At 37.3% G+C, this 23723-nt stretch overlaps 1 protein-coding gene across 5 annotated transcripts in view; it reads right to left on the bottom strand.

The window, feature by feature from the left end:
- EPHA6 (EPH receptor A6) overlaps nucleotides 1–23723 on the bottom strand; it is a 1027581-nt gene that overhangs the window by 554970 nt on the left and 448888 nt on the right. For all 5 annotated transcript variants that reach the window (XM_070786786.1, XM_070786808.1, XM_070786797.1 and 2 more), the window contains exon 5: nucleotides 12325–12660. In XM_070786786.1, coding sequence (XP_070642887.1) covers nucleotides 12325–12660 — 336 coding nt within the window. The remainder of the gene's footprint in view (nucleotides 1–12324; nucleotides 12661–23723) is intronic.

The following is a 23723-nucleotide window of genomic DNA, read 5'->3' as shown; positions in this document are numbered from 1 at the left end:
ACAATGTGTGGGATATTTGCTCTACCATAAAGTAGAGCCTTACATCACATGACAGTCATAGATTATGCAAAATGTGGTCAGATTGCACTTATTTTCACTACTGATCAGGTTTATTTTTTATAGGATTTAAAATATTTTACTTAAAAAGTTCTATTACTATTTTTCAATTTATACGGAGAAATGCCATTAAATTGTTAATTTGGTATTAGCGGTATCAACATAGCAATAAGATCTTATTATTTTATGCTAAAGAAAACATTTAGTCACCTTTCTGAAAAACTGCACAAATAAGAATTTCTTAGAGAAACTTGATGACTCTAAAAGTCAACTGCATAAAATCAAGTTTAGGATTAAGCATATTTCTCTAGCAATGTACAATCACCAAAAACCCCCATTATTGCTATTAAAGGATGGTTTAGTGTTGATAAAAACTTTTTGTTAAAAATTCTAAGAACAGCAGCAGAAGACTTAGTAAGCAAGAAATTCAATATGCACTAATGAATACATGTCTAATAATACTTTCTAGTAGCTTTTGAGGCAAATTCCTGGTTAAATTTAAGGCTTTGCCCTTTTGTTTCGCACTGCCTGGAATATTATTTTATATTCAGGCTTTCTCCTTAAACTCATGATCTGCTGGAGTATTACAATATCAAGAGAGGTGTTTTTGGTTTCCCTATGTAAAATGTCCCTCTCCCATCACCTCCAAATCTCTTAGTCTGTTTAGTTTTTCTTTATGGGACATATCACGACTTGACACAAAAATACGTTCTGAACAAAGGGACACTGTTAGCAGTTTGCATTGTTCCTTTATTGCTATATCTTTAGCATACTGAATTGTTTCTGGCAGATAGTAAGTATTCAAGAAATATTTTTGAGTGAATGAAATAATTAACTGAAACGATCTCCAATTTCTGTTAACGCAGTTAACTGAGATTTATTAGGTTATAAGCAATGTAGATCGAGGATGAAAGTGTGTGTTAGTCGCTCAGTCGTGTCTAACTCTTTGCGACCCTATGAACTGTAGCCCACAGGGTTCTGTGTTCATGGAATTTTCCAGGCAAGAATGCTGGAGTGGGTTGCCATTCCCTTCTCCAGGGGATCTACCCTGACCCAGAGATCAAACCCAAGTCTCCTGCATTGCAGGCAGACATTTTACCATCTGACCTACTAGGGAAGCTCAGAGATTGAGCATGCTGCTGCCACTGCTGCTAAGTCGCTTCAGTCGTGTCCGACTCTGTGCGACCCCATAGACGGCAGCCCACCAGGCCCCGCCATCCCTGGGATTCTCCAGGCAAGAACACTGGAATGGGTTGCCATTTCCTCCTCCAATGCATGAAAGTGAAAAGTGAAAGTGAAGTCGCTCAGTCGGGTCTGACGCTTAGCAACCCCATGGACTGCAGCCTACCAGGCTCCTCTGTCCATGGGATTTTCCAGGCAAGAGTACTGGAGTGGGGTGCCATTGCCTTCTCCTGAGATTGAACATAGGCTTAGGCAAATAACACATCATACTCGTTCTCAAGATGCTTATATATTGGTCAAACTATGATATATAAAATATGATTATGATCCAGTGAGAGAGATGCATATGTGCTACTATTCACAAATGACTGGAAGCAGTTCATTTTCTAAACTTGCTGACTGAAAGCTGAGCCACTTAACAACTTCAAGAAACTCATTGCTAAGGTCTAAGAGCCTTTTCTATACCATTCATTTTCTCAAAAGATGAATGCCAAAAAGACACTAGACTTGAGAGCAATTGGATGTTTCCCAGGACTAAACACAAAGTTTACAATTACTTGGATTCCTCAATTTCAATATTTGGCTGGACCATAAAGTTACTTAGTTATGTTTAGCTAGGCCGACATTTCAATTACCTTCCGTGCATAAAATACTTAGAATACTTCTCAGAAGAAGAATACTTTTCTTAAGAAATAGGAAAATTTTATCCGTCAATATAAAGTGTCTGTGGCTTTTGAATATGTGATTTTTTTCAGTTTAAGAAATATGAAAAATATAATATGATAGTATTACTCAGCTTAAATTATAGTTATTGATTTTATTATTTTTTAACTTATGCCACTATCTTATATTCAGTGTATCTTTCAGTTCAGTTCAGTCCCTCAGTCGTGTCCGACTCTTTGCGACCCCATGAATTGCAGCACACCAGGCCTTCCTGTCCATCACCAACTCCCAGAGTTCACTCAGACTCACGTCCATCGAGTCAGTGACGCCATCCAGCCATCTCATCCTCTGTCGTCCCCTTCTCCTCCTGCCCACAATCCCTCCCAGCATCGGAGGCTTTTCCAATGAATCAACTCTTCGCATGAGGTGGCCAAAGTAGTGGAGTTTCAGCTTTAGCATCATTCCTTCCAAAGAAATCCCAGGACTGATCTCCTTCAGAAAGAACTGGTTGGATCTCCTTGCAGTCCAAGGGACTCTCAAGAGTCTTCTCCAACACCACAGTTCAAAAGCATCAATTCTTCGGCACTCAGCTTTCTTCACAGTCCAACTCTCACATCCATACATGACTACTGGAAAAACCATAGCCTTGACTAGACAGACCTTTGTTGACAAAGTAATGTCTCTGCTTTTGAATATGCTATCTAGGTTGGTCATAACTTTCCTTCCAAGGAGTAAGCGTCTTTTAATTTCATGGCTGCAGTCACCATCTGCAGTGATTTTGGAGCCCCAAAAAATAAAGTCTGACACTGTTCCCACTGTTTCTCCATCTATTTCCCATGAAGCAGTGGGACCGGATGCCATGATCTTCGTTTTCTATGTTGATCTTTAAGCCAACTTTTTCACTCTCCGCTTTCACATTCATCAAGAGGCTTTTGAGTTCCTCTTCACTTTCTGCCATAAGGGTGGTGTCATCTGCATATCTGAGGTGATATTTCTCCCGGCAATCTTGATTCCAGCTTGTGCTTCTCCAAGTCCAGCGTTTCTCATGATGTACTCTGCATATAAGTTAAATAAGCAGGGTGACAATATACAGCCTTGATGTACTCCTTTTCCTATTTGGAACCAGTCTGTTGTTCCATGTCCAGTTCTAACTGTTGCTTCCTGACCTGCATACAAATTTCTCAAGAGGCAGGTCAGGTGGTCTGGTATTCCCATCTTTTTCAGAATTTTCCACAGTTTATTGTGATCCATACAGTCAAAGGCTTTGGCATAGTCAATAAAGCAGAAATAGATGTTTTTCTGGAACTCTCTTGCTTTTTCCATGATCCAGCAGATGTTGGCAATTTGATCTCTGGTTCCTCTGCCTTTTGTAAAACCAGCTTGAACATCTGGAAGTTCACGGTTCACATATTGCTGAAGCCTGGCTTGGAGAATTTTGAGCATTACTTTACTAGCGTGTGAGATGGGTGCAATTGTGTGGTAGTTTGAGCATTCTTTGGCATTGCCTTTCTTTGGGATTGGAATGAAAACTGACCTTTTCCAGTCCTGTGACCACTGCTGAGTTTTCCAAATTTGCTGGCATATTGAGTGCAGCACTTTCACAGCATCATCTTTCAGGACTTGAAATAGCTCAACTGGAATTCCATCACCTCCACTAGCTTTGTTCATAGTGATGCTTTCTAAGGCCCACTTGACTTCACATTCCAGGATGTCTGGCTCTAGGTCAGTGATCACAGCATATAAAACTTTTATATTGATTTCTTTTGTTTTGAATAAACTTGCATAGAGTTTTGGAGAAGGAAATAACAACCTAGTGCAGTATTCTTGCCTAGATAATCCCGTGTACAGAGCAGCCTGGTGGGCTGCTTTCTGTAGGGTCACACAGAGCCAGACACAAATGAAGTGACTTAGCGTGCATGCATGCATTGGAGAAGGAAATGGCAACCCACTCCAGTATTCTTGCCTGGAGAATCGCAGCAACAGAGGAGCTTGGTGGGCTGCTGTCTATGGGGTTGCACAGAGTCGGACAAGACTCAAGCGACTTAGCAGTAGCAGCAGCACAGAGTTTAGAAAAAAATATTCACTGTCAAGAATTTTGAAAACATAGTGAGGATTAGGAGGAATATTCAGACATAAATAAATTAAAATACAGATATAAAGATGAATGATGTTTTCAATGTCCCTAATTACCTACTCTAGCAATGTGCAAAAGGTTGCTATTTGGAATAGATTATATTTTCAGAATGCAGTGAACTGTAAATCAAACAGACATCTCAAGTTTATAAAAAATGGAGACTTATGTTGATTAAATTTATTTTCAAAGTCAGTTCAATTAATTATTCCTGCCTGAGCACATATATGAATCTTCAAACAAAATTAAGCCTAAAGCAAGACCTATATAGAATAGTCGCCCAATGGCAGAGATAGGAGGGTTGAATATACATTTTAAGAAGTCAGATGATTGGAAAAATTGCTTCTGACAATAAATGCTTTAAAGACCCTTTAGCAAATATCAGCAGAATTGGTTTGTAATTTAGCACATCTTTCACTTTAATTGGAGGCTAATTACTTTACAATATTGTATTGGTTTTGTCATACATGTCTTTTACCTTGAACATGATCCCTTAAGGTTTTTGCACATGTCAGGATATCTACAAACACAATTTGTTTCAGGCTGACTATACATGATTAACATTTTCCTTTACTGTCTATGACCTGAATAATTCCTTTTACTAAATCACATATCTTTGTTTTTCTATCATGCACTGAAGATTAAAGTCAAATGTTTTCTAGGTGTTGCTTTCTTGTTTTGCTCTCTAAATGAACCGCCTTTAAGGACCATTTAAATAGACTATGAAAATAGAAGGTTGCAAATATAGCTTTTAGGGATTGTAGAAGTCAGTTAATTAAGGTTTATTGCTAAGATTTCTAATTATGAGAGTCATAGCTTTAAATCTATAATCTTATTTATCCAACTAGAATCAGTATAATCAAGGAACGTTTCTCCTAACTACAGCTAAAGTAGTTCTAAGTGATTTGGGGAAAAAAATTTTTTTAAATTTCTTTAATTGTAAACAGTAAACAATTAAGCAAAGGTTGTTTAATGTGGTTTACTTAATATTTCTTAAGTATGAGAATGTGTGTGTGTGTGTGTGTGTGTGTATTTAACTACGGGCTTCCCTGATGGCTCAGCAGGTGAAGAATCTGCCTGCAATGCAGGAGACACAGAAGATGCAGGTTTGATCCCTGGGTTGGGAAGATCCTCTGGAGGAGGAAATGGCAACCCATTCCAGTATTCTTGCCTGGAGAATTCCATGGACAGAGGAGCCTGGCAGGTTACTGTCCATGGGGTCACAAAGAGTTGGACAATGATTGAGAGACTAAGAACAATTAACTACATGAAAGAAAAGGCCATTTGATGCAAATTTCCTCTTTATCCTCATGTTCTACACTGCACACATAGAGTAGTAAAAACATAATGCAACTGTCTATATTTTTCAGTCTGTTTCAATTTATTTCCTAATTGTACTAAGTCAGCTCAAGTACAGCATTATTATTCTGTTGATTTTCTTTTACCCAACCTGTGGCCCTGATGATGCATTAGTCACTTCTGCTAAATGGCTGTTCTCCTAAGTTGTCTTGGCTATTTTGTAGACTCCAACCTATTTCTCCAAATCTTAAGTTAACTGTTCATTCCATCCACAGGTCCTACTGTACTTCTGCAATATACCAACGTCTTCAACCTTCTTGGGTATATTAGCCCTCAGGGCTTAATTCCTCAACTGCTCGATCTTCACTTGGTTCCTTCTACTCAGTATTCTTTCCCTTCTCCTGGCTTCATCTGGCTTATGCACATCCCATTCATCTTTCAGAACATAATTTAACACTGTTTCCTCAGAAAGACCAGACCTTATCCTCCAGACCTGAATAATACATGCTTTCAGAGAACCTGATGTTCTCCTTGGTGGGGTTTATCACAGTACTAATTATGCATTTGTCAAATTATTTATTATCTACCTCTCACGGAATTCATAAGAGCTTTCTCACCACTGTACATATACTGAATAAGTTAAAGGCTTTGAATAGCTCTATCATTTTTCTATGGTGTGAAAACAATAATATGTAACTTATGAGTAATGAGACAAAGAATTTACTGTGGTCTCCTCAGTCCAATAAAATTGTAATGTGCCATCCTGTAACTTTGTACAGCACCTCTTGAGTCGCTTCAAAGAAAATTTCCAAAGATACCCAAGTAGAATGATGGGAAGTCCCTCCCTCTATTAGGATTAGTAACATTGTTGTCTTATCAAGGCTGGCACACAATGATGACAGCTCAAGTTTGGTTGTGGGACATCTCAGTTTCTATAAGCTCCTTTTTCATTCCAGCACTAGGATCTGACCCCTTCTGATATGAAAAGATTTAACTGATACAGCACAGACTGAATTATTTCATAATGTTACCCCTGACTAGAGTATTTGCATTTTTAAAGATGTGGTTTTCTAACATCAGAATTTCAGACACAAGAAAAGAAGACCTTCTTTTTGTCTCTTAAAATTATGACATTGATATAGTGGTTCATACAAATAAAACTGGCAATAATATTTTATAAAATATATATGTGGAACTTGATGTACTTTTCAAACAAAATTTAAATATATTTTGATTTTTCATTAAAACTTATATCTAAAACAAAGTAGAAGTAAATGAATAATAAATGTTTCTGAATAGTCTTCTCAAAGATAATCCTCTTCCAGAAAGTTTAGTTTCAATATATGGATACTACATCTTGTTCCATAACTAATATAATTTCTGTCCTTATAGCAATACAGTTTTAATGAATTCTTTCATTTTCAAAGTGAGAAATAGTTTTTACCCTGCCTTCTGCTACATTAGAAAAATAGTCAATATGAACTCTCTTCTAATACTAGAACAAAAGACTATTATATGTATGTATAATGTATGAAATTATATAAAGATATTTACAAACATATTTGATTTAAAGTGATATATTGTTCCGAGAGGAGATACCCCATGTCCGAGGCCAGGGGCAGAAGCCTGGAGGACCCATGCCCGAGGGGCGGCAGCCAAGAGGAGTTACCCCACATCCAAGGTCAGAGGCAGCAGCTGAGAGTGCCAGGCTGCGATAGCACAGGAACGGCTGACAGGAGCTACCCCATGCCCGAGGCCAAGGGCAGCAGCCAGGAGGAGCAACACCACCTCCAAGGAGCTGTGGTTGCGCGGGCACAGAAGGGCCTAGAGGAGCTATTCCATGTTCAAGGTCAGGAGTGGGGGGTGGTGAGGAGATAACCCTCGTCCAAGGTAAAGAGCAGCAGCTGTGCTTTGCTGGAGCAGCCGTGAAGAGATTCCCCATGTCCAAAGTAAGAGAAAGCCAAGTAAGGTGGTAGGTATTGCAAGAGGGCATCAGAGGGCAGACACACTGAAACCATACTCACAGAAAACTAGTCAATCTAACCACACTAGGACCACAGTTTTGTCTAACTCAGTGAAACTAAGCCATGCCCTGTGGGGCCACCCAAGACAGGCGGGTCGTGGTGGAGAGATCTGACAGAAATGTGGTCCACTGGAGAAGGGAATGGCAAACCACTTCAGTATTCTTGCCTTGAGAACCCCATGAACAGTATGAAATGGAAAAATGATAGGATACTGAAAGAGAAACTCCCCAGGTCAGTAGGTGCCCAATATGCTACTGGAGATCAGTGGAGAAATAACTCCAGAAAGAATGAAGGGCTGGAGCCAAAGCAAAAAAACAATACCCAGCTGTGGATGTGACTGGTGATAGAAGCACGGTCTGATGTTGTAAAGAGCAATATTGCATAGGAACCTGGAATGTCAGGTACATGAATCAAGGCAAATTGGAAGTGGTAAAAAAAGGAGATGGCAAGAGTGAACGTCTACATTCGAGGAATCAGCGAACTAAAATGGACTGGAATGTGTGAGTTTAACTCAGATGAGCATTATATCTACTACTGTGGGCAGGAATCCCTTAGAAGAAATGGAGTAGCCATGATGGTCAACAAAAGAGTCTGAAATGCAGTACTTGGATGCAATCTCAGAAACGACAGAATGATCTCTGTTCATTTCCAAGGCAAACCATGCAATATCACAGTAATCCAAGTCTATGCCCCAACCAGTAACGCTGAAGAAGCTGAATGGTTCTATGAAGACCTACAAGACCTTTTAGAACTAACATCCAAAAAAGATGTCCTTTTCATTATAGGGGACTGGAATGGAAAAGTAGGAAGTCAAGAAACACCTGGGGTAACAGGCAAATTTGGCCTTGGAATATGGAATGAAGCAGGGCAAAGGCTAATAGAGTTTTGCCAAGAGAACGCACTGGTCATAGCAAACACCCTCTTCCAACAACACAAGAGAAGACACTATACATGGACATCACCAGATGGTCAACACTGAAATCAGATTGATTATATTCTTTGCAGCCAAAGATGGAGAAGCTCTATACAGTAAGCATAAACAAGACCAGGAGCTGACTGTTGCTCAGATCATGAGCTCCTTATTGCCAAATTCAGACTTAAATTGAAGAAAGCAGGGAAAACCACTAGGCCATTCAGGTGTGACCTAAATCAAATCCCTTATGATTATACAGGGGAAGTGAGAAATAGATTTAAGGGACTAGATCTGACAGAGTGCCTGAAGAACTATGGATGGAGGTTCATGACATTGTACAGGAGACAGGGATCAAGACCATCCCCATGGAAAAGAAATGCAAAAAAGCAAAATGGCTGTCTGAGGAGGCCTTACAAATAGCTGTGAAAAGAAGAGAAGCAAAAAGCAAAGGAGAAAAGGAAAGATATAAGCATCTGAATGCAAAGTTCCAAAGAATAGCAAGAAGAGAAAAGAAAGCCTTCCTCAGTGATCAATGCAAAGAAATAGATAAAAATAACAGAATGGGAAAGACTAGAGATCTCTTCAAGAAAATTAGACATACCAAGGGAATATTTCAAATATTCAAAATATGCAAAATTGGGCTCGATAAAGGACAGAAAAGGTATGGACCTAACAGAAGCAGAAGATATTAAGAAGAGGTGGCAAGAACACACAGAAGAATTATACAAAAAAGATCTTCACGACCAAGATAATCATGATGGTGTGATCACTCACCTAGTGCCAGACATCCTGGAATGTGAAGTCAAGTGGGCCTGAGGAAGCATCACTAAGAACAAAGCTAGTGGAGGTGATGGAATTCCAGTTGAGCTATTTCAAATCCTGAAAGATGATGCTGTGAAAGTGCTGCACTCAATATGCCAGCAAATTTGGAAAACTCAGCAGTAGCCACAGGACTGGAAAAGGTCAGTTTTCATTCCAATCTCAAAGAAAGGCAATGAAGAAGAATGCTCAAACTACGACACAGTTGCACTCATCTCACACGCTAGTAAAGAAATGCTCAAAATTCTCCAAGCCAGGCTTCAGCAATACATGAACTGTGAGCTTCCAGATGTTCAAGCTGGTTTTAGAAAAGGCAGAGGAACCAGAGATCAAATTGCCAACATCTGCTGGATCATGGAAAAAGCAAGAGAGTTCCAGAAAAAACATCTATTTCTGCTTTATTGACTATGCCAAAGCCTTTGACTGTGTGGATCACAATAAACTGTGGAAAATTCTTCAAGAGATGGGAATACCAGACCACCTGACCTGCCTCTTGAGAAACCTACATGCAGGTCAGGAAGCAACAGTTAGAACTAGACATGGAACAACAGACTGGTTCCAAATAGGAAAAGCAGTACGTCAAGGCTGTATATTGTCACCCTGTTTATTTAACTTATATGCAGAGTATATCATGAGAAACGGTGGGCTGGAAGAACCAAAAGCTGAAATCAAGATTGCTGGAAAATATCAATCACCTCAGATATGCAGATGACACCACTCTTATGGCAGAAAGTGAAGAGGAACTAAAAAGTCTCCTGATGAATGTGAAAGTGGAGAGTGAAAAAGTTGGCTTAAAGCTCAACACAGAAAATGAAAATCATGGCATCCGGTCCCATCACTTCATGGGAAATAGATGGGGAAACAGTGTGTTTCCCTAAACAGTGGAAACAGTGTCAGACTTTATTTTTCTGGGCTCCAAAATCACTGCAGATGGTGACTGCAGCCATGAAATTAAAAGACGCTTACTCCTTGGAGGAAAATTTATGACCAACCTAGATAGCATATTGAAAAGCAGAGACATTACTTTGCCAACAAAGGTCCCTCTAGTCAAGGCTATGTTTTTTCCAGTAGTCATGTATGGATGTGAGAGTTGGACTGTAAAGAAAGCTGAGCACCGAAGAATTGATGCTTTTGAACTGTGGTGTTGGAGAAGACTCTTGAGAGTCCTTTGGACTGCGAGGAGATCCAACCAGTCCATTCTGAAGGAAATCAGCCCTGGGATTTCTTTGGAAGGAATGATGCTAAAGCTGAAACTCCAGTACTTTGGCCACCTCATGGAAAGAGTTGACTCATTGGAAAGGACTCTGATGCTGGGAGTGGTTGGGGGCAGGAGGAGAAGGGGACAACAGAGGATGAGATGGCTAGATGGCATCCTGACTCATGGACATGAGTCTGAGTGAACTCCGGGAGTTGGTGATGGACAGGGAGGCCTGGCGTGCTGAGATTCATGGGGTCGCAAAGAGTCGGACACAACTGAGCGACTGAAGCGAACTGATTGTTTTTATTCTCAAACTTAATTATTTATACCTTATAGGTAGAACAGTTGTATTGGGTTATTTTTAATCAGGTAGCAGAAAAAAGGCTTAGAATTAATGTGCTAGTGTAGAGCAAAACAGAAGACCTAAATCTGTTTTATCTTGAAGACACATCTGAAACCATTCTGTTGATACTACAGGAATAATAATAATAAAAAAAGAAAACAGTAATTCCATTTTGAACAACCAAAAAGCAAATTCTATGATGTAGAACAATTTGTTACATGAAGGGGAATATTATATAGTAAATACGAAAATGGTGATTTTACAGTACTATTTGTTTGCTTTATTTATTAGATGTATTTCTGAAGAGCATCAGCAAAGTGAACTTATATTAGTTTGAATAAAATAGTCAAATCCATTTCAAATATATTTTTAGAATGCTAAAGTTTTCTTCCTGTGTTTTTTACAGGTTTATCAGTGTTTTTCTTTTAACTTCTTATTTTGCAACAATGATAGAGCCGTAGAAATTTACCAGAAAAAAAAAGTGTAGTGCAACTTCCCACATAGATTTTACCCAGCCTCCCCCAATGTTAACTACTTGCATAACTATAGTGCAATATCAAAACCAGAAACTGACATTTGGAAAATCCACAGGGCTCATGTGTGTGTGTGTCTGTCTGTGTGTGTGTGTGTGCGTGCATGTATATGCATTGAGTGCAACTCTTTGCAACTTATCATATATCTAACTTCATGTAACTACCACCATTATCACTACAAGGCTCACTCCTGATATTCCTTCACAGCCACATGAGCCCTGTAGATTTTCCAAATGTCAGTTTCCTGGTTTTGATGTTCCACTATAATTATGCCACCTAGTCTGTGGCATTTGTTATAGCAGACTCAGCAAATAAATATAGTGTAAAAGAATAGTTTTATCTGTATAAATTATCCTCATCTATATGTGTTCACATAAAATAATACTTTTTGCTATAAGACGATCCTTTCTGTAACAACATAATTTATGAATGCTTCTCAAAGGGAGTTTTTAAATCTCAAGTTTTCCTGGTATCATGCTTTGTGAAAAATTACATAATGGGGGGATTAAAGATAATATACTCTTATAAAAAGCATGGGACTCTTCATGCCTGACTATATTGCAGTAAAAATCTATAGTGTTAAAAGGGGCCATTTAGCTGAAATGAGTTTTTTTTTTTAAAAGACAGCTTATTTTTTACACAAAACTGCACCTAAACAACAGCATTTAGATACATTAATGGATATATTTGCTGTTCCTTTTAAGAGTGAATTATGGTTAGGCATGTTGGCTGCACTGTTTTTATAATATAGATATGAGTTATAATTAGTATAAATACTTACTATTTCCTTATTTGACAAGGAAAAGAGAGGGTTGCGTAAGTAGGGCAGCTGAATTTCAATTCATTTAGTAACCTTATTTATGTCTGATGTTTGTTGATAGGTTATATGAACTTGCTTATTAAGATATATCAGCATAGGATTATATGAAAAACATAATGCATAGCCATTAAAGACAAGGATTGTATCTAATTGGCAATACTAGTAAGTAATATCAAAAATATCTTTCTGCACCTTGGGAAACAGTAAGAACAACAATCAGTAAATCACCCCTATAATGTAGAGAGTGTGTAACTGCACCCCAGTTAATACAGGTCCACCAGGGATATTAAGCATCAAAATGGAATTATAGATCTGTTTTGAGAGAACAGCAGTAGAACTTACCATCTTGATCCGTGGTCACTGTAATAGCTGTGAATGGCTTGGGAGAAAAACTCAACTCAGAAACTCCATTCATGGCTTCTATTTCAAAGGTGTAATTCACGTGAGACACAAAGTCAAGTACTATCACGGAATTGTTGATCAGGCCAGTATGTCTTGGGATGAAGCGGAGTCCTCCACCACAGTCCTCACACTGGCTGGTGTCTAAGCCACATTTCTTACAGATTACACTGTATGTGAGGTCTTTTCTCCCTCCTGTGTCACTTGGTGGGCTCCATTCCAAAATAAGGGCCGTTTCATTGATGTTAAAAACCACATTCCTAGGAGCTGAAGGTGGCCCTAGAGAAAGCAATTAAAAAACAAATGTACATGTATAGGACAATGAATTATAGTGCTAACTTGAAAACGTCAATAATAAACATGTGCTGGTATTTTATATTAGTTTGAACTCTTTCTTCTGATGGAAGCCATAAAGAAAAATGGTTAAAAATATCTACATAAGTTTAGTAAGAGTGGAGTCTTAGGGGTGAAGATGGTCTGTATATTAACTTTTGGCATATAAATTTCAGTATTTAACATCAAAAGCCACAGATCACCAAAAGTTACAGTAATTATACTTCTTAAATTTGTTGACTGAAAAAATACAATAACCCAACATTATTTTAAATTACATGATGGCTTTGTATAATTACATCTTAATAATTGCATCTTCATTTAAAAACTTTGAAGAAATAACATACATATATAAAATATGTTGTGTTCAGTATTTTAGTCTTCATACTATGCTTGATGTATAACTAAAACTCTCATTCATTTGAAAATCTAAGAATCTTTTTCTCACAGGCTGAGAATAAATGGCCATAAATTTAGGGTGGACACACAGTTTGGAAGGAAGGGAATAGGAACAGAAACTGGAGGCAACATAAATACTTTTTTAGGTCCTGTCAATTTCACGGGACAAAAGCATTATTTGGAAGGGCTGCGTGAGTGTGCTCAATTGCATCTGACTCTTTGCCAACCTCTGGAATCTAGCCCGCCAGGCACGTCTGTCCATGGAATTGTCCAGGCAAGAATACTGGAGTGAGTTGCCATTTCCTTCTCCAGGGGATCTTCCTGATCCAGAGATGGACCCCACGTTTCTTGTGTCTCCTGCATTGGCAGGTGGATTTGGAAGCGATCAAAGGGGATATAGGTGAGATATGGTACCTAGATTTTATTTATATAAACTTTACTAAGCATAAGTAAATGCATCCTTGAAAGCTTATAAGGAGACTTTCAAGATCCTCTTATTTGTCATCAAGAGTCTGCATAAACCATATTGGTCATGGGTGGTGGATGAGCATCTGCTCTCTTTTCTCATTATTTTTCCATATGATCACACTGCACAGAGTACATAATATCTTTAACTATTCATTTTTTTCTCTTAAAATTGTGTCAATAATCTTGTATATTCATCTCAGTCCTTCAAACATTGGTTTCATATCATTCACTGAACAATTATTAACTGAAGGTCTACTGCGTGCCAGACAGTGTACTGTGTGCTTGCTATATTGTGAAATGCCACAGAATCCTTCTGTAAGAGACTGTGCCTATGACAGATACTTTGAAAAATAATTAATTGCATAAATGACTCATTAAATAATACTGCTATATTTTAAAAGGTTAGTCTTAAGCAATTCAAACAGTTCTTTAAATTCGGCAATTTGCTTAGAAGGAGGAAAATAATTCTCTGTGGCATTCTCTGCATAGAAATAAATTCAAGTTTTCACATAGGCTTCTTTTGGATTTCAAGACATGGTCATTCACTCATTAAATAAGTTTTCCATGACTACCATCTGTGCCAGATATTTTGCTAGATCTTGGGCTTACAGCCTAAATCTGATAAATGTTATTTCTGCTTTCTTGCTATTGATATTTTAGCTGAATGGCTAGATAAACACAAATGCACACACAAAAACAGAAGAATAAAATTCAAATTATAATAAGTGCAATTACAGAAATCAAAAGGAATGGAGCTAAAAAAAAGTATCAGGGGGCCAACCTGATAAACCTTCTGAGAAGGTCTCATGCAGGTGGTGTGGAAGATGTAGAGAGGGGTAGGAAGGATTTTAGAGATAGAACATGCACGGTTCTTCAGTCAAAAAAGGTTGTGAAATAGTCATGGAAGTGACAGAAGATCACTGTAGCTAGAATGTAGAAGGAGTAAGCAAGAAGTGAGTTTTAAGCAACAGGAAGGGGTCGGATAACGCAATACTGCTATGCTCACTGGAATGAGTTTGTATATATACATACATATATATATATTCATTTAAAAGGAAGAAGCTGACAGATTCTATGTACAGAAGTGATGTGTTTCAAAAACAGCAATGCAGCTGAAGTGTGGGGAGTGGTCTTAAAGATAACAGAGGACTCAGTAACAAGATCTGTTCCACAGTGTTAGAGAAGCATAACATCACTCCTAAATCCATATAATTCGGTGTCGGGTTTGAGATATTAAGAAATGCTATGCTTCCTTTTTTCATCTTGTTGGATCCTATTATCAGCAACCTGATGGGTATGGCTCAGACACCTATATGTGCACCACCTAAAGCCAGCCCTAGAAATGGGAGTTAGTTTTTCTAAAAGGTTTCTGTATACCTTGCTTTATGCCATTTCATGTTCCAGAGAGTTACAGACATGTCTGCTTTCAGAAAGGCAAATACTGAAGGGATTATAAACTAGAGCACAGGGATAAGCATAATTTTTTTTTTTTATCTCCAACCTAGACTCATGCCTAGGAGATAAAGATTCATTATCATTATCATAATAGTGTCTTCCTACTGGATGACATATTCATATTGTTGCTCTTTTCTCTTATTTATAATGGAAAACATGAATTATTATTCACTTACATTTCCAAGATCAGGAAGAATGTTATCAATTATGTTATGGGTGTCTGCAAGTATATGACTGTCCGCCTAGAGATACTTAAATTAAAAAGGCAGACACCCTTCTTACTCAAGGGCCCTCATACCAATTTGCATGACGATTAAATAGCTTTTTAATTGCCATTAAATTATGCCAGCTAAACTGTGATTTCATGCAAATATTAAGCTGTAATGACATACAGTGAATCATTTACTAAGATTTAGAACTTAGAACAAAGAGAGACAATTAATTCTAATCCTCAGATTCCACTAAATTATGTGTCACTGGGCTTTTATGAATGTGGCCTGATTGCTTTGTTATCATTTATAAATTATACAAAGATTATGTGACACATTGGGAGAAAAAAACTTGGCAGCAATAACTCTTTTGGAGACATCTGTATTGAAAACTCTCAGGGATTTCCTTCTGTTGATCTTTTTCTTCAAAGGAAACAAGTAATTCACACAGGAAGAAAGCAATCTCCACACTACACTCTCAAGACCAACCTCATAAGAAAAGGACAACTATCCTAATTTCCAACTAGCTGTTTTTCAAGACCATCATGCAAATAAACTTGAATAAAAACTACAATCTCATTTCTATTAGTTTATTTTTAAAACAGTTTCAATCTTCCTTTGGCTTCACTTTGGATTTCCCCTTTACACAGGGGAAAAAAAGATTGTGAAATAGTCATGGAAGTGACATTAAGTTACCGTGCTCTAACAGTAAACGTATGAGAAGCAGTGGCAGTGCTGTCCAGTCCCTTCCCAGAAGAGCATCTGGCCTTACAACCCCCATCTTCCTCTCACAGTAGCAGAGGTCAACTGGGCTATATTTTTTATTTTTCATTTTCATTTTTTCTTTATGTAAAATGTTTTAAACAGAGCTATATTTCTCAAAATACATCCCATTATAATATCTCTAGTCCCTTGAGATAAACCCCCAAAAATGAGCTCAGTGCTCAAATTACGATTCCTCTGGCAGATTGATGCTGACACAAAAGAAACGCAATTTCCTTCCCTTTGTTGAATCCAACATTTCCCAAACATTTATTTATAAAATATTATTTTCTAAGAAGCATCTGAAGGAAAGCTAGCATTCTGTTAGTTTTCATATCTTTTTCATATTAATTGAAGAGTGATTATTAATTCACCCATTAACTCTATAGCTAATTGTGGTTTATAGATACATTTTTAACCTTAAGAACAATGAAAATTTGATTCAAGTAACTGAGGATATCAAATCATGAAAGGCTATTGCCTATTAAACTGTATTTTCCAATTCTTAAGTTACTACCGGACAATAATTTAAATGTGTCTGCTACTACCAAGATGCAATAATATGGTTTCCTGATAAAAAACATAGTCACATCTGAGTTTATGGATGAGAGAAAATAGTTCTATGTTTACCTATGTCAGAAACCATTACAGATACAGTGAATCATCTAGAGATGTTTTGGTAAATGCTTTTGCAAAGGAGTAAATTATATGAATAAATGAAAAAGTATGTCTCCAGACTTTCATAATGTACTAAAAACATCAGTTGTCAGATCTGCATATAGACATAATTTAAAACTCTAAAAGTCATTTCATTTTTTTCCACATCACTATCAATTTTAACTTTATAGTTATATTATTAACTTCATAGTAATATTATTCCTATATGATCTTTGAAAAAGGTACTTAGTGGAGCCCTGTTAACAAAATTTTGTATTTGTATTCATATCTAAACTACTATGTGCTCTATCCATAAGACTTGTTCATAAAATGTTTGTATATTTGGAAATAGACAATGAAACTGGGACTTCAACCTCACCACAGGGAAAAAATTAAGTCAATTTATTTAGAGAAAGAAATGAAATCCAGGAAAGGTTTGTAATTATGTCAAGGTCATAAAATTCATCAGTGGTAGGATGATAATCTAAGTCTTTTTGATGTTTAAGTTTTTCTTTTTTTTTTTACTCTGTCACAATGTATTCATCCCATAAACAGAAAAAATTTCATTGGGTTTTGCTGAGAGAGTACTGTCAAATATAAATTTTCAAAACACAGATATTAGAGAGCAATTTATTGCCTTCCTACAACAAATTTCTTTTAACAATGTTCCTTAAAGCATTTAAAAATAATTTATAGAAGAGCAACTGAAACTTAAATCTTCAAGATAAATATTGCTCAAAATAAGAAACATGTGCACTTAAAATCCTTTGAATTCTACATATTCTTATTTTCTTCAATATTATTGCACTTACCTCAGTAAATAAATTGATGTCTAAAATTAAGACTTATCACTTATGTTTTCACAATACTACAAATGACGACTTAAGATAACTCTTTAGTTAGATTTTCCCTGAATTCTAAAACTCATAGTTAAAGGAAACAAAAATAATTTAAAAAGAACTCTAATATTCTAAATAACATTCACTTCCAGAATAAAATCTAAAGCTCTCAACCTCATCTACATTTGTCTTTATAACTAGGCCCATCCCTCAGCCTCTTTTTTCTTTTAGTCACATCTAAATGCTTTTGGACAAATTGTTTCTTTATCTTTTTTGCTCTGTGGAAAATGCCTACTCATCCTTCATATTCTGATTTAGGTGTTACTCCCTTGTGATACCTTCCTCCTGTCCTTGGGCAGAACTGAATACTTTTATACAAGGTAGGCATGATTAAAAAAAAAAAAAATAGCATTTTTTAGTATTTTCTTTGTTCCAAGAAGTATACTTAATATTTCATGATTTATTTCATTCAATTATCACAACAAACAACCTGAAAGGCAGTTATTAATATCCCGATTTTATAGAAAAGGTGACTGCTGCTGCTGCTGAGTCACTTCACTCGTGTCCAACTCTGTGCAACCCCATAGACGGCAGCCCACCAGGCTCCCCCGTCCCTGGGATTCTCCAGGCAAGAACACTGGAGTGGCTTGCCATTTCCTTCTCCAAAGCATGAAAGTGAAAGTGAAGTCGTTCAGTCTTGTCTGACTCTTACCGACCCCATGGACTTCAGCCCACCAGGCTCCTCTGTCCATGGGATTTTCCAGGCAAGAGCACTGGAGTGGGGTGCCATTGCCTTATCCAAGAAAAGGTGACTAATACTTACCAAATGTACATGTTGCACTGAAATGTGTATATTCATGTATATTTCTATTCTAGTCTAGCCTGATACCAAGGTGACATATTCTTTAACTAAGGGCATGAATAGAATGCACGGCTTTGTGCAACCCTACAAGAATTATCTTTTACACAGTGCAAATTTTGAAAAATATTGGGAGACCAGTGTGTTCAAGGCTATAATCTTTGCAAGAATCAGATGCTAATTCAATATAGACACATGTTACTTGAAAATCACTTAAGTAGTAGAAAGGACTGTCTATATTATGAAAATATTAAATATAAAATAATAAATATCAATATTTATTAACTAATAAAAACTCAGCAAAATGGACAGCCACCAATGTCTCTACTCATTGGGAAGGAATAAAATGTTTCTTTTTATTATTTAGAGAGATTCAAAACTTGAAAAATAAGCATTTGTGGCTCTAGATTTCTATTCTATAGATCATGGACATAATTTTACCATGTGAAAGTTTCAGAAAATAGCTGTCAACTATTTTCATCAATGCAGAAAAAAAATTTGATATAAACCTATAGAATAACTAGTTCTAACAATTACCAAAATATGCAATAGTTGTGCAGGGCAAGAGTTAAAGGGCAAGACCACATCTATAATAAAAGCACACTAAAACACAAATGAAATCATGAGGAACCTGAGTTTGAGTGTTTTGAGTAAAAATCATCCAGTTTCCCTCAATATCATGTAGGAAAATATCTTGCATAACTATATATAGCCTTTTCTGTGTTTAAGTTGGGTATTTTTAATTAAACACTCATTAGAAATACAAAAAAGAGAAATATGATGAGTCTAACCAATGTCATATTATGGGAGGGAAAATCTAAATAATAAATAGATTAAAGCAAATTAATAAGTCTTTCTCAAAAATCATAACATTGCAGGGATAATTATGAATGTTCTATTTCCAATTATGGATGATTTGTGGTCACTGGTCTGTTGTGTACAAGTAAATGATATTAAATGGGACAATCCTCTCTGAGTTCCAATTGTTGATGCCAAGAATAGATCTGTTCTGGAAGATCTGGCAGTAAGTGGTAACTCAATTCTTTAGCATCAGCAGTAACCACTTAATATCTCTTCCTATGAAGGAACCTCTCCCAGGTAATTTGGTAAAATAATCTTACCTGAAATAAAAACTAAAATATTTATGTTTAGGAAACTTCATAATGCTCATGCAACATCTTCTATCAGTGATCTGTACTAGGGAAACCGAGTCATTACATATAGGTGTCTATTCTGGAATATAAGGATCATTTTAACTTTAAAAATATACCATTGCAATACACAAAGTAAATATTTAGCTATTTTCTATAATGAGAACAAGTCTAGAATATAGTACAGCCTGCTAGAGGTAATAAATACATCTTTGCAATGTCCCCTTTCTGGCTTCTGGAAAATCATGGCTGCAACAATTGTGTTGGCAATCAGCCACCTAAGCAATCAGTTGTGGCTTTTGTTTTTCAACAGTGAGATGGAAAAGCAAGGTACTAGAGTGTTTTTTCCATACAAAAGAACCTTAGGAGAAAAAGAGAGGGAGGGAGAGGGAGAAGGAGGAGGAAGAGAGAGAGAGAAACTCAAAGAGATTGGATAAAAAAAGAAAAGACATCAAACAGAGCAGGGCTATCTGGAGGATTCTGTATTCACCCAGAATAGGGGACCTGAGAAGGGCAGCTGAAATGTGGAAGAACACCTTTCCTGCTGCATCTAAACACAGTATTTATTCTACTCAAAATAAGGTTGAGAAAATAATGACTTTCTTAAGTGGCCAATTATCCCAGAAATAAAGAAGCCATGTTTTACAATGTTAATCTTAGAGCAAAAATAAATTCAACTTTTATACTTTCACTCCCATCATTGCCATTGTATATCAAATACAATGATAAAAAAGACATTACATTTCCAAGAAAAGTGAAATCCTTAATGATGTACATGAGAAGTAACTGTAAATATGACTCACATTTTATATTTTGAACTTCTTTAAGTAGGCAGCAATGGCAACCCACTGCATTACTTTTGCCTGGAAAATCCCATGGACAGGGGAGCCTAGTGGGCTGCAGTGCATGGGGTTGCTAGGAGTTGGACATGACTGAGTGACTTCACTTTCACTTTTCACTTTCATGCATTGGAGAAGGAAATGGCAACCCACTCCAGTGTTCTTGCCTGGAGAATCCCAGGGACGGGGGAGCCTGGTGGGCTGCCATCTCTGGGGTCGCACAGAGTCGGACATGACTGAAGCAACTTAGCAGCAGCAGCAAGTAGGCAGCACAAATGTTTGTTCAATGTGTTACTCTTCTAGCACCTGTTCAGTAATTAAAATAAAATCTTCCTATTGATTTAAACACATGAGAAAAATCAAAGTGAAAATGCTATGACTGAGGAATTACATTTGTCTATGCATCCACATATTAGATCCTCTCTTTATTTCTCTGTCTTTTCTTGTTCTCTGTCCTTCTAGCTTGACAAGTACTTTCTTAGTAACTTTTACAGTCCTTTGTTTCTCAAACCTTCGTGAACATTTTCTCCTTCTGTCCTAGAAAAGCCTTATAGTTAGTTATTTTGATAACAGACTTCTTGGCAAGCAGCCTGATCTCTTGTGCTTCAAACTGATCTAAGAGGCAGCCCTAATTGATCAATATGTGATATTATGGAGTGTTCCATGACTCATCCTTTAAAGCATACAACATATATTAATGAATCACCTGAGAAATTAAGTTAAGAATCTATGAAGTAGATTAAGATAACAGATATAACATTTCAGAATTTCATTTCAAATTTATTATTCCTAATTTCTTCTACATACTTTGCAGTTCATGTAAAAGGTGTACAACGAATGTTTTAGAGATCAGGAATATACAAACTTAGAAGTTATCATTGGGTATCAGGACCATTTGAGACATCCTGCTGCTGCTGCTGCTGCTGCTAAGTCGCTTCAGTCGTGTCCGACTCTGTGCGACACCATAGACGGCAGCCCACCAGGCTCCCCCGTCCCTGGGATTCTCCAGGCAAGAACACTGGAGTGGGTTGCCATTTCCTTCTCTAATGCATGAAAGTGAAAAGTGAAAGTAAGTCGCTCAGTCTTGTCTGACTCTTAGCGACCCCATGGACTGCAGCCCACCAGGCTCCTCTGTCCATGGGATTTTCTAGGCAAGAGTACTGGAGTGGGGTGCCATTGCCTTCTCCTTGAGACATCCTAGTATAGTTAAAATTAGAGATGGAAAAACAGGCCAGGGCTGAAATTTAGATGTCCTTGGACTGAATCTTATAATTCTGGCAAAAAGGTGCTGGGCTTTGAAAGACTTAGGCATAGGAAAGAATAAAATAATCAAGATCTTGTTTTTATTTAAAAATAATATTTCTAATAGTTTAGAATATTTGGGGGGTTAGAAGACCAAAGGAAGGAGACTTGCCATAATATTATTCCATTAGCCCAAGGGAGAGTTGATGGTCTTACCAAAAAGAAAGGACTAGGAGTTGGTATGAAGGAATGGACAGAAGAAATACTAAACAGTAAAACTGACAAGCTTTGTGACTACTGAGATACTTCAAGGGTAGGGACAGGGTTATGAGTCCCTTGCTTGGAAGCTTGGGTAGATGAGGATACACCATGATAAAGAAACAAGCTAGGTGAATGAGCAAGCTGAGGTATGAAGTAATAAAAGTGACTTTCAAAGATGAGCTAAAATTATTATTTGATTTGTTCTTCAAATATTTATTTTGTGCCCAGTACTTGCCTGGTATTATTATTAGTGCTGGAGATAAAGTAAAGAAAAAACATTCATGATCCGCTTGCAATCTACTATAGGTAGAATGAAAATAAACAAGGAACTGAGTGTACAAATAAATCAGATATTTTCTAAGAGTGACATAGGCATAAAAAATAAAATATATGATATAAAAAAGAGTAACTGGGAGGGATTCTATTTTTGAACAGGTGGTGAGAAAATACTTATCTGATTGACATTTGAGCCTGGCAATAAGAAAACCACAATAGAGGACCTAAAGAAAAAGAATTTCAAGTAGAGAAAACTTTTAGCATTAAAGATGAGAACAGGGCAGCATCATGGAAGTCCTTGAGTTTAACAACCAAGGAGAGTATGGCGTGATACAAGATTGGAGATGTAGGCAGGTATCTCTGGCACACTCAGGTTGTCAGATCCCAAAATGACATGGTGAGGTGACTTTGGACTTTAGGAGAGAAGACTGGGATATGGATAAAACTATAGGCATCATCTCTTTATAGGTGCTATTTGAAGCCATGAAATTGAGACTATGTGATAAGAACAGAAAGCTAAGAAAGGAGTATGAGAAAAATTAATATTTAACAGGTGATGTTGGCAATTGCCAACATCCACTGGATCATCGAAAAAGCAAGAGAATTCCAGAAAAACATCTACCTTTGCTTTATTGACTACGCCAAAGCCTTTGACAGTGTGGATCACAATAAACTGTGGAAAATTCTGAAAGAAATGGGAATACCAAACCATCTGACCTGGCTCTTGAGAAATCTGTATGCAGGTCAGGAAGTAACAGTTAGAACTGGACATGGAACAACAGACTTGCTCCAAATTGGGAAAGGAGTATGTCAAGGCTGTATATTGTTACCATGCTTATTTAACTTATATGCACAGTATATCATGAGAAACACTGGCTGGAGGAAGTACAAGCTGGAATCAAGATTTCTCGGAGAAATACCATTAACCTCCGATATGCAGATGACACCACCTTTATGGCAAAAAGTGAAGAACAACTAAAGAGCCTCTCGATGAAAGTGAAAGAGGAGAGTGAGAAAGTTGGCTTAAAGCTCAACATTCAGAAAACGAAGATAATGGCATCTGGTCCCATCACTTCATGGGAAATATATGGGGAAACAGTGGAAACAGTGTCAGACTTTATTTTTTGGGGACTCCAAAATCACTGCAGATGGTGATTGCAGCCATGAAATTAAAAGATGTTTACTCCTTGGAAGGAAAGTTATGACCAACCTACATAGCATATTCAAAAGCAGAGACATTACTTTGCAACAAGGGTCCATCTAAGCAAGGCTATGGTTTTTCCTGTGGTCATGTATAGATGTGAGAGTTTGACTGTGAAGAAAGCTGAGCGCTGAAGAGTTGATGCTTTTGAACTGTGGTGTTGGAGAAGACTCTTGAGAGTCCCTTGGACTGCAAGGAGATCCAACCAGTTCATCCTAAAGGAGATCAGTCCTGGGTGTTTTGTGGAAGGACTGATGTTGAAGCTGAAAATCCAATATTTTGGCTACTTGATGTGAAGCTTTGACTCATTTGTAAAGACCCTGATGCTGGGAAAGATTGAGGCCAGGAGAAGGGGATGACAGGATGAGATGGTTTGATGGCATCACCAACT

Source organism: Bos indicus, chromosome 1, assembly GCF_029378745.1.
Source record: "Bos indicus isolate NIAB-ARS_2022 breed Sahiwal x Tharparkar chromosome 1, NIAB-ARS_B.indTharparkar_mat_pri_1.0, whole genome shotgun sequence".
In the NCBI taxonomy this organism is placed as follows: Eukaryota; Metazoa; Chordata; class Mammalia; order Artiodactyla; family Bovidae; genus Bos; species Bos indicus.
The sequence above is the reverse complement of the archived record's forward strand: the minus strand, read 5'-3'. Positions and strand labels throughout refer to the sequence as shown.